This window comes from Zootoca vivipara, chromosome 13 (genome assembly GCF_965207765.1).
Source record: "Zootoca vivipara chromosome 13, rZooViv2.hap1.1, whole genome shotgun sequence".
NCBI classification, from domain to species: Eukaryota; Metazoa; Chordata; class Lepidosauria; order Squamata; family Lacertidae; genus Zootoca; species Zootoca vivipara.
This window is the reverse complement of record NC_142596.1, coordinates 43077622-43092559: the sequence shown is the minus strand read 5'-3', so window position 1 is coordinate 43092559 and position 14938 is coordinate 43077622. Positions and strand designations below refer to the sequence as shown.

Sequence of the window (14938 nt, the reverse complement as noted above, 5' to 3'; positions counted from 1 at the left end):
AGGCCTAGAACAAACATAGCTTATTTTCTTTTAGAGTTATTCCAAATCCATTTTATACCTGGGATTTAAGGGGCTTATTTATTGATTTTGCAAGCCACATGATTAGCGCCCCGAACAAATGGAAGAGCATATAGCTCCATCTTTGCTCTGAGCCTCTGACCTATGCCTCACTCACACCAGCTGTTTCCACTGGGCACCCCCCATGCTAATGAAAAATACTGGTAACTTCATAGTAAGCCTTCTGCAGAAAATAATTCAATGCTATTTGTCCTTGACTTATTATCAGACCCAGCTCAAGGACTGGAGGGCAGATTGCCCTTAGTGGGCCCCTCTGGACCCCAACTGCCCCTCAGTGCACACTGCCATCACCCCACTGCCATCACTGCCAGCATACACAGCACCAGAAACACTGTACCCATTATAGCACAGTCTCCAGGGATGCCTGCTTGCAAGGGTAAGGCTGGCACTGCGGGCACAGGAAAGGCATCAGTTCTAGCAGGTGCTGCTGACAAGGTTCACGAACCTTGGCAAGTTTAATCAGTATGCTAATTTCCTTATACAACCTGGGAGCTAAAGTGGAGACAAAGGCTATGTCTTTCTGTTAATGCTAATATTAAATGCCAATTCCACTAGAAATGTCAATACCAAAATGGCCTCTTGGTATGATGATACCAAAACAGGCATTTCAAGAAATAGTTGGGTAATAGTAATTTGAGGGGAAACCTATGTTATCATCAGGGTGGATTTGATTTAAATCAAACTGATTTAAATCACGATTTAAATCACTAGTCAGTAAGGCTTGATTTAAATCATAGTTGATTTAAATCATAAAGACTAATTCTTGCTGGTATAACTTTATTATGCAAGTAGATGAAGATTTTTAGAATAACAACTTTTCATATTAGTTTTTTATCCCCAGTTTAATAGGTTAATCATTCATATTTGGACAACTTTACTGTTGTACTTAGGAAGGAGAAAAATAATCATTACCTTAATAATAACAATTTAAATAGATTTATTCAACTGAAACAATAACATTTCAGCAAATGTTATTTGCTTAAACAAACATCCATGTTTGTTAACTAATTTGGTTAAACAAAAACAAAATATATATATTTTAAGAAACTTAGACTGTCAGCCCAGCCTACACATGAAAAACTTAAATACTGTCCAAACAATCAGAAAAATATTGTTTCTATTCTATTCACTGAACTTCTTGAAACTTAGCACTGAAGGGGTTGCTTCTGTATTCATAGGTTTGTAGAACAATAGGATTAAGGTCTTTTGCTCAACTCTGTTCATGTTATAACATTTTTGCTGTGAAGAAGAGGCATGTGATCTCTGTTGAGTCAAATTCAGTTTTGAGAACTGCAAAAGTAAACCAAGCACCTGTGATAATATCTTGTAGGCAGAGAAACTGCCCAATAATCTTACAAAAACCTCTGGAAGAGGTGAATGGATTAATGGAATTTATTTACCCCCAAAATTAAACATATACAACCTTATACTACATAATTAAAAAAACTAATCTTTATTTCATGATGGAATAACCTTTGGATGGTAATATGCTTTCCTCAAAAAGCATTTTATTTAAAAAAATCCAATTTAAAGCAAAAAAATCGATTTAAATCAAAAAAATCCGATTTAAATCAAAAAAATCCGATTTTTTTGATTTTTTTTAAAAAATCATTGATTTTTATCCACCCTGGTTATCATGTTCTGTCATGCTCCCTTATGAACCTTTTTTTGTGTGGAAAATAAACATTTCCTCCTTGGAAAAGTGCTTCAAATGTTTCATAATGGCATACACAGTAGGTAGATTACATGTTTATGTATTTGAGATACATAATTTATGTATTTGAGATACATAATTTACTTTACATGTCACATGGCATATCCATTTTTGCCAAATCAATTGCTCTATTAACCCACTGTTAACTTTAACTACTTAGTTGCCCCTTACAACTCTTTGCCTTCCCATTTAGCCACACTATACTGTATTTAGTTTTTAGAGAGCTGGTTTTATGCTGATGCTAGAGAAGTACTGTAGACGTGCATAGTAGCTAATGTAACAAACACTGAATCAACAGAAGTTGGTCCAATAGATGGTATCATCTTGCATGCTTTATTGCCATGAAATCAACACTGTGCCAAATAATTCTGTCCTCTAAAACTTCTTTTCTGTAGGAGTTTTGGGTGCCCTGCCCCCATCACAAGACTAAAAGATCCATGGATATATGATGAGAAGCTCTACGTGCAAAGAAACCGAAAAGCTACATTTTTATTTAATATTACCGAAGGCATTTATTACTCCACTCTTTTATCCCAGGACATTTTATCCCAGTTTGAAAACCTCACTGACATGTGACCAATGAATACATGCAATGTACAGAGTGGGCTGTTGCACTGCTCTTATTCTCCTCAGTGGATAGACTTGGAACTACAGCAATTTCCCCATTCTTTCAGTGGGCAGCTTTAGTTTCATGCTACTTGACTTTTCTAGATTTGTACAGTCCTATTATAATAACAACTAGAAAGGCCTGGGTTACTGCATCTCATCTTTCCACTCAGCTCTTATTTGCATTCGGATCTAACTTTGTGGAAAAACTGGAATTTGCATAACCTATAGTGGAAGATATGGGGGGGGGAATGGTCTGGGTGTGGAATTTTGACTTCAGCACAAATAGATGGCATTGATGATAAGTTTTACTTTTCTGCACATTTGCAATGGGCTTAATACATTGTATATATTGCCACTCAGATATTTTGGGCAAAGTATAGTCTGTGTCAGAAATTTGATTGTGATATTCTATGAGCCTCAAAATCCACCTCAAACTATTTATCTTCTCAGAATTTTAGCATGTTATCCAAGAAAAGTTGTAATCTTATGTAAATATATCACAGGAGGTCTGAAGCCTGGATTAGTTAAGTAAAATGCATAGTCCAAGATGTGATTGCCTCAGAAACAACACAATTTCTGACTACTGCAATTACTGCAGTTGTTATGTGTACTCAAGAAATCTGAGTCTTATTAAGCAACTTGGGGGTTGTTAGGCTAAATTTGCATAAGGACCATTTGCTGCCTGGATCAGACCAATGGTTTATTTAGTCCAGCATTTGGTCTCACAGTGGATAACCAAATGCACAAGTGAAGTCTTGCAACAGTATTATCTAGCTCGTGGTCAGGCTTGTTAACCTGGATCTACACTAAGAGACAGCCAAAATGGGGGTTGCCAGTCTGATGCCTGTAGGCACCATGGAAGGCCCTCCTAGAAAGAAATGTATGAAGCAAAATGTGTGGGTCCCCTCCTAAGTGATTTCTGTTAAGTGAATAGGTCTAGCTTCTCCTATCAGTGTTTTTATCAATGAATGAAATCAGAGCTGTGCTTGATGAAGTGAGTTGTTTGGACAGCAGACAATAAAAATTCCCGGAAAGTGTACTTTTCCTGCTTCTGTCTTATTTTCCAGTAGTCCCTGGAATCTCTATACTGTAGTTTTCTTTTCACTTTCCCCTAGCAACCAGGAGACATCTTCCCTGTGATGGGTTAGTCTGAGATTACGTCCTTCCTAGAAGTTGTTGCTGCTGCTGTTTAGTTGTTTAGTCATGTCCGACTCTTTGTGACCCCATGGACCAGAGCACGCCAGGCACTCTTGTCTTCCACTGCCTCCCGCAGTATGGCCAAACTCATGTTGGTAGCTTCGAGAACACTGTACAACCATCTCGTCCTCTGTCGTCCTCTTCTCCTTGTGCCCTCAATCTTTCCCAACATCAGGGTCCTAGAAGTTGCTTTTTTGCAAATACTACTATACAATAAGTGTGGGTGGATATTAAAGAATCTTCTTCTCAAACGGCAGATGCAAGATATGAAAACTTTGCAAAAAGGATTAGGTACGGTAGCTGATGTTTTTGTTTGTTTGTTTGTTTAGATGACTCTTTGTTGACCCCATGGACGAGAGCACGCCAGGCACTCCTGTCTTCCACTGCCTCCTGCAGTTTGGTCGAACTCATGTTAGTAGCTTCGAGAAACCTAGACAGCATCTTAAAAAGCAGAGACATCACCTTGCCGACAAAGGTCCGTATAGTTAAAGCTCTGGTTTTCCCAGTAGCGATGTATGGATGTGAGAGCTGGACCATAAAGAAGGCTGATCGCTGAAGAATTGATGCTTTTGAATTATGGTGCTGGATGAGACTCTTGAGAGTCCCATGGACTGCAAGAAGATCAAACCTATCCATTCTTAAGGAAATCAGCCCTGAGTGCTCACTGGAAGGACAGATCCTGAAGCTGAGGCTCATGGCCACCTCATGAGAAGAGAAGACTCCCTGGAAAAGACCCTGATGTTGGGAAAGATGGAGGGCACAAGGAGAAGGGGACGACAGAGGACGAGATGGTTGGACAGTGTTGTCATCGCTTTTCTCCCAAAAAGCAGGTGTCTTTTAATTTTGTGACTGCTGTCACCATCTGCAGTGATCAAGGAGCCCAAGAAGGCACCTATAAAAAAATTCTTATATACAGAGCCAGCCTATCCACTCAGTGAGGTGAAGCAGGCAAGATGGGTGGAAGGAGTTAGGAGGTTTCTGACTGTGATTATGACAGTCGGGAGGTGATGAGGTTTTAATTAGAACCGTAAGAGGGAATAACTGGGGTGCACAAGACACAAGGAGAGGAAATTGCTGGGACTAGAGTAGTGACACGATTCACACTGAAATGTATGCTGTAACTCAAAACCTTAAAAATAATATTTAGCAGAATCAGTCATTCAAGTTTATTTTGGGAACAAGCTAGAAGGTGCAGCATGGACTTTAAAAGAATGCTGAAGTTTATTAAAACCAGCAATGAAATATACCAGTGTTGGAACAAGGTGCATGAAATCTGGTTATATAAAACAATTGCCTCTATTAAAATCAAATTTAAAGATTTCTTTTTAGTAAGTCAACATTACCTACTTGTGGATTACCCTACAATTTTTTGATGTGGCCATATGCTCACATAAGCATGCATTCCACAGTAGGTTAACAATTCAGACATACCTCAGCATTATTAAAAGCTTTTATCATGGAAAAAGAAACGACTTTACAATGGCAGATATGCAAAAACCCCAACTATAGGTTTAAAATAGCACATACCAAAATATTTTAGATTTTTTCTAAACCAGGACAGGATTAGAAATCATTGGGTGGTTAAAGTATTTTACAAACGTAAGAGGTATACAACTAATGCATGCAACTAACTTTCCAAACTGATCAGACACTTTAAAATCATACAGAAAATTTGTATAATAGATTACTCATGCTACGCATCATTTCAAGAGCTTTCAAATAGCATTTTTCAGGGCTGTTTCAATGCTCTTTATATTGAGGGAATGCAGAGGTGGGTGATCCCTACCTAATGTATTTCTCAGAAAAGAAAAGAAAAGTTCTGAAAAGTTGGATACAACATCAATAGAAAAGGCAGTATTTATTATCCTGCATATAGTATCCAATCAGGATGTCTGTTTCACACAATGTTGGAATCAGGCCTTTAGCGTGTTGGCACAACAACTCATTATAGTACATATTATTATTATTATTATTATTATTATTATTATTATTATTATTATTTCAAGAGGCAGTTCTGCATGTGAAGCCTCAGCACCACCTTTCATTTAAAAACTGGATTAACCTTCCAAGTCCACGAAGGGGTCCATACTAAATGACAAGGTTATCACTCTAATATCCAGTGGTACCTTGGTTTACGAATTTAATCCGTTCCAAAAGTCTGTTATTAAACCAAAACCATTCTTAAACCAAGGTGCGCTTTCCCTAATGAGGCCTCCCGCTGCCGGTGCCCTTCCACCGTTCGGATTCCGTTCTTAGACCGAGGTAAAGTTCTCAAACCAAGACACTATTTCCGATTTTGCGGAGTTTGTAAACCAAATCGTTCTTAAACCGGACTGTTCTTAAACTGAAGTACCACTGTACCTGCATTCATGTTTTCCTCATTTACGGGTTATTCAGTCTGCTGGACAGCTTGGATTCCCAAACAAATTTATCTGTGCAATACTTCCCTGTCTGGAAGCCATTGATACACATATTGATGGTCTTCTCATTGTCTTATACCTCAGGGTCCTCCACAGAATTACATCACGCATCTACCTACAACACTGCAATTTGAACTTGAAGGTACAATATCCACCGGGCCTTGAATTGTAAGCACCTGCAATGCCTTACACCAAACAGGTACCTGACAGAATAGCACCCATTCTATTGGAAGGTACTCTAATGTGGAAAGTTACCTACAGATGGTCAACCGTTCTGAGAGCTGTAGCCCATACTCTCATACGTCTAACAGGAACATCTGTGGTAATTTCCCCCTTTCCCTCTGCTATATTGAGGTGAAATTGCCAGTGAGAGCACATTAGCCTCAATATCAGGCATCCCCAAACTTTGGCCCTCCAGATGTTTTGGACTACAATTCCCATCTTCCCCGACCACTGGTCCTGTTAGCTAGGGATCATGGGAGTTGTAGGCGAAAACATCTGGAGGGCCGCCATTTGGGGATGCCTGCTCAATATCTTTGCCCTCTCAGATACATTACTCCAGAAAGTACCCCAACTTTGGTTGCTATCCTGAACAGATTGGGAATATAGATGCCTTCAAACCCACGAGGGAAATTCTTTGTATCCTTCTTTAAACAATCCAGTAAAACTGCCAAACCTTATTGGGCACACAGCAATCAATTAATGGATTGGAAGCCACCTTCACCCCAAAGGCAGCATTAACACCAAGCATTTAATCCTTACTATACACAAGGGCTAGCCAATATGGTGCCAGATGTTGTTGGACTACAACTATTATCATCACTAACAAATGGCTATGCTACTAGCTAGGGTTGATGGGAGCTGCTGTGCGTCCAACAATATCTGGGGGCTACTGGGCTACTCCTGGATTACATTAATGAGTACCTAACTTGCATTATGTGATCTTGAGTATATGCTTTTCTTCTCAGCCCGAATCTGCAATAATTTCCACTCTCGAAGGTCTACATATAATCACTACCATGGATTAGAAAAACCCCACCCCTATCTCTACAAACATAGATCAAATCCACCTTTTACAAGTTTGTTACAGGGTTTCAAGATCATAACAGACATTTGCTTCAGTGGGAAAGCCCACACAAGCCCTGTCACATATAAGCACACCTGCCATCAATTGCCAGCCCTTTCTACATGAAAACATGTTAAGCAATGTATTTGAAAGGAATCAACTTGCATAGCACAGGAGGGGCTGAAGTTCAATCCTTGGCGAAACTACCTAAAAAGATCCTAGGGCAAGAGTCACTGTCTGAGACCTTAGACAGCCAAGGTCAGTCAGACTAGACAGAAAGGAATAGTTCATATAAGGCTTGATCTTCACTCTGAAGAAGTGGTTTCAATTCTCAAGCAAGCTGCTATCGCTGGAAAAAGAAGGGCAATAATGCCTTTGGGAGAGGAACTGTAGTGTTTATATTATTATTAACTGTAGTGTTTATATTATTATATTAGTATTTATTAAAGATTTTATTTGTTTACAAAAGCACACGCCCTGTCTCTTTTTTTCAGGTTGTAGTGTCTTGCAAGGGAACGGTCCCAGGTTCCACCGGTGGCATCTCCATTTAAATGAATCTGATGGGTGTTAGGAAAAAGCATGGGGAAGGAGGGCCTTAGCTCAGTGACCTCGCATCTGCTTTCCCCCTGGTTCAGTCCCTGGCATCTTCCAGCAAGGATGGGGGAGATGCCTGGCTGAAACCCTGGAAGAGCTGCTGTCGGTCAGAATAGGACACCAAACGTCCACTTTGTACCTGCCATTTGTACACATGGAAAGCTCAGGTGGGTATGGAAATGACATGTATTCTTCAAGAGTGTTGCTGGGGAGCACCCCCTCCCTCCATTAAGCACTCAGGAGTATGTACCTGACCTTGGAGAACCAGAAAGGCATCATGAAAGGCTTTGTGTGCTCTCCTGTGTGTTTATAGGCAATAGGGCAGGTGTGGAACACTCATAAAGGAGTGGCGAACCTCACCTGCGTAGCTGCCAAGGCAAACCTCACATCCGCTCCCACCCTGAAACATCAAACCCCCTCCAGCTGCCCCATTACAACAGCACATAGCTGTGCAATGACACTCGACCGTGTTCACTGGGCTTTACTCCCAGGTTAAGTTTGCACAGGAACGAACCTGTCTCCAAATTCCCACTCCTAAAGCTACTTGAGTAACCCTGGGTCGGTCACACACACACACACACACACACACACACGTTGTCAAGCTTGGTCTACCTCACAGGGTTCTTGTTGGAAGCCGCCCAGAGTGGCTGGGGAAACCCAGCCAGACGGGAGGGGTATAAATAAATTATTATTATTATTATTATTATTATTATTATGAGGAGGAGGAACGGCCCTGAACACTGAAGGAAATAAAAATTCAAGAAGAGACAGTGTGGCATTCGTGGTTAAGGGTGCCAGACCAAAACTTGGGAGACCTGGGTTCAAATCCCCCCCCCCCGCTTAGCCATGGAGCTCACAGAGGCATGGGGGGTGGCAGTCGCAGCCTGTCAGCCTTACCTACCTCGCTGGGTTGTTGTGGGGATAACACGGGGAGGAGGGGAACCATTGCCATAGCTGCCAAGCTTTCCCTTTTCTCGCGAGGAAGCCTATTCAGCATAAGGGAAAATCCCTTAAAAAAAGGGATAACTTGGCAGCTATGACCATTGCGCCCCAAACTGCCATAAGTAAATAAGACGAAGAAGTTCGATTCATGATCATTAATCATGATCATATTTATTTCCCCTCATGATAATGAGTATTTCTCTCTCTTCCCCCCCCCCCACCCACACCCCCTGGGTTTGCCGCCCTCCCGCTCCCAGCGCGGAGAAAGGAGCCGCTTGACTTTCCCTCGCCTCAACTTACTTTATAGGTGCTTTCCGTCAACTTATTCACCTCTTCTGGGTCCCGAGACATGGTGGTGGTGGAACTACTTGGAGCGGGAAGGGAGGAGAGGGAAGAAGAAGGCGCAACTGCGGCTGAGGCGGCCGAGACAACTTTCCCTCAGGACGGCGACCGGCGCTTTTTTCCCCTTTCCCCTGAGGCGCCTTTTTTTTCCAGCCGGGAAGAGACAAGAACTCCCTCGGAGAAAGAGAGAAACAAAACTCCCCTCGGAGCCTCCTTCCCCTTCCACGCAGATGAGGTGAACCGGCGAGGACGGCGGCGCTGGCTGCCGTGGCGCCCTCGTCCTCCTCCTCTCAAACTGTCAAACTCGTGGAACCGGCCAGCTCAGCGGCTCAGCCCTTTCGGGAGGCGGCCCCGGCGGCGGCGGCGGCGGCGGGGCGGAGTCGGGCGAGGTAGGGCCCTCTGGGCCTGACGCGGCAGCCGCAAGGCGGGCCCGGCCGAGCGGCGAGGCGGAGGAAGGTCGCCGAGGTTGCCCGGCCGCTTCTAGCTCCGCCGCCTCTTTACCTGAGCTTGGGGGGGGGGGGAGCAGGAGGCCTTTAAGCTGCTTCAGGCCGCCTCCGCCTCCTTCCCCTCACCGAGAAAATCTTCGTTATTATTATAAAGGGAGAAAGTTTTGAGGTGAAGAGGGAGAAGGGCGGCCGTTTTATTCTACCGCAACACGCGCCCCCCTAAAAAGAGAGAAGAGAGAGAATGGAGGGCTTAGTAAGGTCTACTTAGAATTAAACCCCATTGCGTTCCGTTGCGCTTACTCTCAGGTAAAAGTCCCTGACGGGGTTGTAGTAGCAGCCCCTACAACGCGATTCGGTTAGTCTGTTGCAGGAAGAAAAAAAAAGTGGTGGTTTGTGGATTTATTTATTTATTTATTTATTAACCACTGATGATATAAGATTGCAAACTTGTTTATTGTTTTCTTCTCTAGTCTCCCCACCACCACTTTTTCTTGCTCCCCTCTCCTTTTACCGTATATTCTCTTGTAATATTTTTTCTTGTCTCATGCCACTTTTTTGGGGGGGGGTATAAGTGTAATTGTTTGGATTTCATTATGTATGATTTGGTTGCAATCCTACTCTCCACCCCACCCCCACCCCCAATATAAATAACTTTGTACAACTTTTGCTTTTAAAACCTAAAAGTGGCATCATGGCAACTTATTACCCAAGGTACAGGAAAATAAAGGTAGCCATGTTGGCCTGTGGAAACAAATACATCCGAAATCTCCTATTAGGCCAATACCTTTATTAGACCAAACAAAAATGTCGCACAACAATCTCGGCTGGTTTTTGCTGAGCTCTTTATCAAGTTGGGTGGGAAAGGGGAGGGAGGGAATAAGTTGGCTGAAGATGAACCAGATACAGACTGCATGATTCACCATTAGCCAGCCTTTTCCTCCCCATCCCCTGTTTGCCATCTGCATTCTGCAATCCTGTGTACACTTGTCTGGGAGTAAGCCCTATTGAACTCAGTGGGACTTACTTCTGAGTAAACGCGTATGGCTTCCTCTGTAAGGCTGCAGTATACACAAGATGCATTTAAAGCACTCTTATGCCACCTGAACAGTCACACGCAATCCTGGGGAGTGTAGTTTGCTAAGTGTGCCAGGAATTGTAGCTTTTGTGAAATTCAGCACGCTTAACAAACTACATTTTCCAGGATTCTTGGGGTGGGGGGAGCCACAACCATTAGAGTTCTTTAAATGTATGGTGGGTGAGTCAACAAGCATCAGATTCCTCTGTAACAGATTTATTTTGGCAGGCACTTTCATGGGTTAGAGCTCAGTTATGCAGGTACATAAAGTACTATTAGCACTTACCGTAATTTATAACATGGTCAATCATAGTGCAAAAGGCGATCAAGTCTGTTGACATTTCTATACAAAGTTCAAATGCTTACAATGAAAATACAGATTCCAGAGTGGTGACCACTGCAAACGTTTATAACAGCAAACACAAAAACCGCATTAAAGGACAGCAATTTTGTGCCTGCGGAAGTTTTTAGGGGCTAGACTAGAGTTTGCTTTAAAAGTCCCTGGGCATTTATGCCACGACAAATCAGTTGCAGGGCAATTCTGTACTCATTTGCTCAGAAGTTAATCCCACTAAGTTCAATGGAGTTTATTTCTGGGTAAACATATTCAGCACCAGGGGCGTCACAATGGGGGTGGTTCGCCCCGGGTTCCACTCTGGCACCCCCACCGCCGCCAAGTGGCACCCTCCACCCCTGCAACTCCCAAGCCGAGCCTCCAGCCTCCCAGTAAAAAGTTTGCGCCAAGTGGGCTTTTTACCTGGAGTTTGTAGCTGGAGGTGCGCGGCTTTGGAGGCGGGGGGGGGGGGGCCTGCAATACCCTGCCACGTAAAATTGCATGCGGCGTTACGTAGCAACGCATGCGGCGTTACGTAGCGGTGCCGCCGCCCCCAGGTGCATGGCAATTTGCCGCCCCAGGTGTCGCGGCACCTCGCTACGCCCCTGTTCAGCACTGCATTAATGCACACTTTCCTCCGTAGTCAATGTGCATAGGGTTCTGCTGAAAGTCTTCAAAATGCCACAATACACTTCTTGTGTTTGAGATAATCTTATGAACTGAAAGCATCCCTCAGAAAAGGTGGTTGCAGAATCTTGGGTCCTGCTCAGACTTGCTTTATGGTGTGCTGCCAAAAGTGAGGGGGAAAGCAACTATTACTGCTGCTGAAGGCAGATTCATGTTGTACTCTACATGGCAACTTGAATTTGCCTCCAGGTTGGAAATGGGTGGTTGCTTCATTTGTATATGCTCCTTGGTAAGGAAAATCACCTGTCAATGGGTGCATCATAGGTGTGGATGAGCCATTACAGCCTGAGTGAGAATGTAGCCCTTCTGTCATCTCTATCTGGCCCTCAGGACTCTGTCCAAACCCCTGCCCCTCCTCAAGCTGCACTACTAACTGGTCCTGATCCCTGCTCACCTGTAGCTCATGTGGATTATATTGCTTTCTATCAGCCTCAAGCTCAGTGAGCCCTTGATCACCAGTATTAGGTTCGGGGCCAAGAAGCTCATCGAGCCCTTCAATGCCCTTGTAACCTCTGACTTGATGTCCTAGTCACTGTTGAACCTGGAGCTGGGATACTTCTGCTTTTACTTAACTACAGTTCAGCATTTTGTCTGAACCCTAAACAATGATGAATGTTGACTTATGGTTTGTTTATACAAACCAGTTCCAAAACCTATTTCTTCAAGTTATGTCATTACAAGCTGCAGCTAAGCAAAAGTGGAAACAAAAGTTTCCCAACTTCTCCTGGCTGTGTAGGAAAGGGAACATAGTCAGCCCAAGGCTTACCTAAACTCATTTGTGTTATATTAAGCTATGGTTTACCATAGCTGTGACTCTTTATCTTCACCTCTGTGCTCTGTCACCAACATACCAGCAGCAGGAGGGCCAGAAACGTGGAACTTAAAGAAGTCCAGATCAATTTTAAGTCTCGGCTGTCAGCTTAGTTACGTTGGACGTTGAAACTTTACCAACAAGGTAAAATATATAGATCTGAAGAGAGGGCAAGTTATGGCATTGTGGTGTTTTTCTTTCTAACAGAGTTTCAGAGATTTATTCATTCATTGTATCAGTATGCTGCTATTCCACAAAAAGAAAATCGTGCTCAAAGCAGCTCACAACAAAAAAACGGATGCATTTCAAACAAGCACTACAAAAACAATTTCATAATAACATAGCAAAATGATAACAATATCAATTTTATAATATAGCAAAACAATAGTGAATATAATAACATACCAAAAAAGACCCACGTCCTAATTCTATACATATAACAAGATTACTTAAACAATGTGCAGTATCCAATAGCAAGAATAACAAGGGGGCACCACATTTTCATCTTAGTAGAAACACCCTCCCATGATGTTGCTCATAGTCCGTCTCCTGTGTTATATAAAATTATATTGGGGGGGGGGAGCAGTATCACCTGCAATAGTTTTTATTTAACATATCAGCATTATTTTGTGTGTGTGTGGTGGACAAAACTTGGCATTACACGGGACATGGAGGACCCAACATTGCTAAAGTGGTGATAGGCATGCCTTTGCAGGGACAAAATTCTCTCCTTCAAATCCCCCAGACTACATTTTAATTGATTTCCCCCTCCAGCTAGAATTCAGAAAGTGAGCAAGGGAGAACCTCTGAGTGAGGGAGCGGTGAAGTACCAAACTCTCCAATTATTCCTCCACTGCAAGTACCTTTATATTCCTGTTTCTTCTGTAAAGGTGGGCATGGCAGTGAATGCATGTTCCCTAGTTTAGCTCTAAAGCTGGTCAAAAGTTTTAAATGTTTGTAGTCTAACACAGTGGTGCCCTCAGGGCCAAACATTCAGACAAAAGTCCAGGGCCCCACTCAGCAGAATGAGCAGAATGGGCTACAATGGTAGGAGAGACTGGCTTATCACATTTTGAAGCAAATGAAATGATGTAAGTGACTATCTGAAGAATCTTTCCATAAGGCAATTGTTATAAGAATTTTAAGGTCTTAGATATATAATAAATGTTTATGGCTGTACCAAGCAAACACGTACATAGATATATGGACCACATGTCTGAGGCAGCACAGGAGGGCAGTCCTGAAACCATTTTAACTCCCAAACTGACCAGATGTTTCTCTGCAAGGAGGGAGAAAATGAAAAAAAACCACCTTCCCATTGTCTCAGGAATTAAGTAATTACAATCTCAAAAGGAATGGCCAGGCAACCAGATAAGGCATTATGAGATAACCTGGCAGACAGGAAAAACAACAACACTCAAATTTCTGTTGTAGACCACCTTTTCTGTGATGTTGGTATGATGTTTGTGGGGGGTGGTGTTTGGCTACACCCCTTCTGTGATGTATGTTTGGAGGGGTGGTCTGGAGCTCCAGGGCAGGGAATTGCAAAATGGATATAAGGCCTTGCGCACCATTGTTCGAGGTCCTCCTCTCTCCTGCGTGTGGGGGAGCACCCTGTTGCAACAGTCAATAAAGATCAGGTTTACTAGCTGCTTTGCTTCTTAATATTCTCTGGTTGGTCTCTGTTATTTTCTCCTACCAATAGAGAACCTACAAAAGGACTCTATATGGGCTCTTGGGTACTCCATAAGGGAAAAGGAACAGATACACACACACACACACACACACACACACACACACACACACATATATATATATATATATATATATATATATATATATATATATATATATATATATATATATATATACATATACTTATATCACTACTAGCTGGCCTGGCCACACATTGCTGTGGCCCATCCCTATGACTGCCCCCACCCTGTCCCGCCCCATGACCTATTCCTCCCCCTCCTCCCCCCACCCCGGCTCATCCCTGTGATTGGCCCCACCTTGTCCCCACCCATGACCTATCCTGCCCCTTTGGCCCAGTCTGCAAAGCCAAGCCGAGATGCTGTGGAGAGGGAAGCTTTCCTAGCTGCAGTACCAGTGTAGCCGTCGCTAGAGGGCGCTGTTTTGCAACATCTCCCGTGCTCCCAGCATCCCCGGCTGTCTGAGTTTTGTGTTCGGGAACAGTGGGTTTTACCTGCTTTACCTGCTATAGGTGTGACATCTATCTACTCAAACTATATATGGTCACTAGCATATTCGCTTGGGACGTTGTGTCCAAATTAGAACGCAATCGGTCAAGTGGTTTCGGAGAAAAGTGGAGACACACCCACACGGGCAGTTTACATTTATATATATATATGTAGATTCAGTCCAGAGTCTAAAATGACCTAACTTTGCTAGTGATCTAACACAGGCAGAGGATGAATGTGTAGAATAATAGTACCTCCTTATAACTTACCGTACGCTCTGTGGTTAATGTGTGCAGCTGAAGTAAAAAATAAATAGTGTTGCTGCATTACACCAGTAAAGACTGACCCAATCACTCCATTTCTCCAGCATTCTGATTAAGCAGTATGTTGGATGTTTGCCATACAACACATTGATTGATTGA

At 42.9% G+C, this 14938-nt stretch overlaps 1 protein-coding gene across 1 annotated transcript in view; it reads right to left on the bottom strand.

Annotated features, from left to right (window-relative positions):
• Positions 1-9262, bottom strand: part of BAIAP2L1 (BAR/IMD domain containing adaptor protein 2 like 1) — a 68424-nt gene extending 59162 nt beyond the window's left edge. The window contains exon 1 of the mRNA XM_035130832.3: positions 8921-9262. Within this exon, the coding sequence (XP_034986723.2) occupies positions 8921-8971 (51 nt within the window). The 5' untranslated portion in view covers positions 8972-9262. The remainder of the gene's footprint in view (positions 1-8920) is intronic.
• Positions 9263-14938: the final 5676 nt, after the last annotated feature.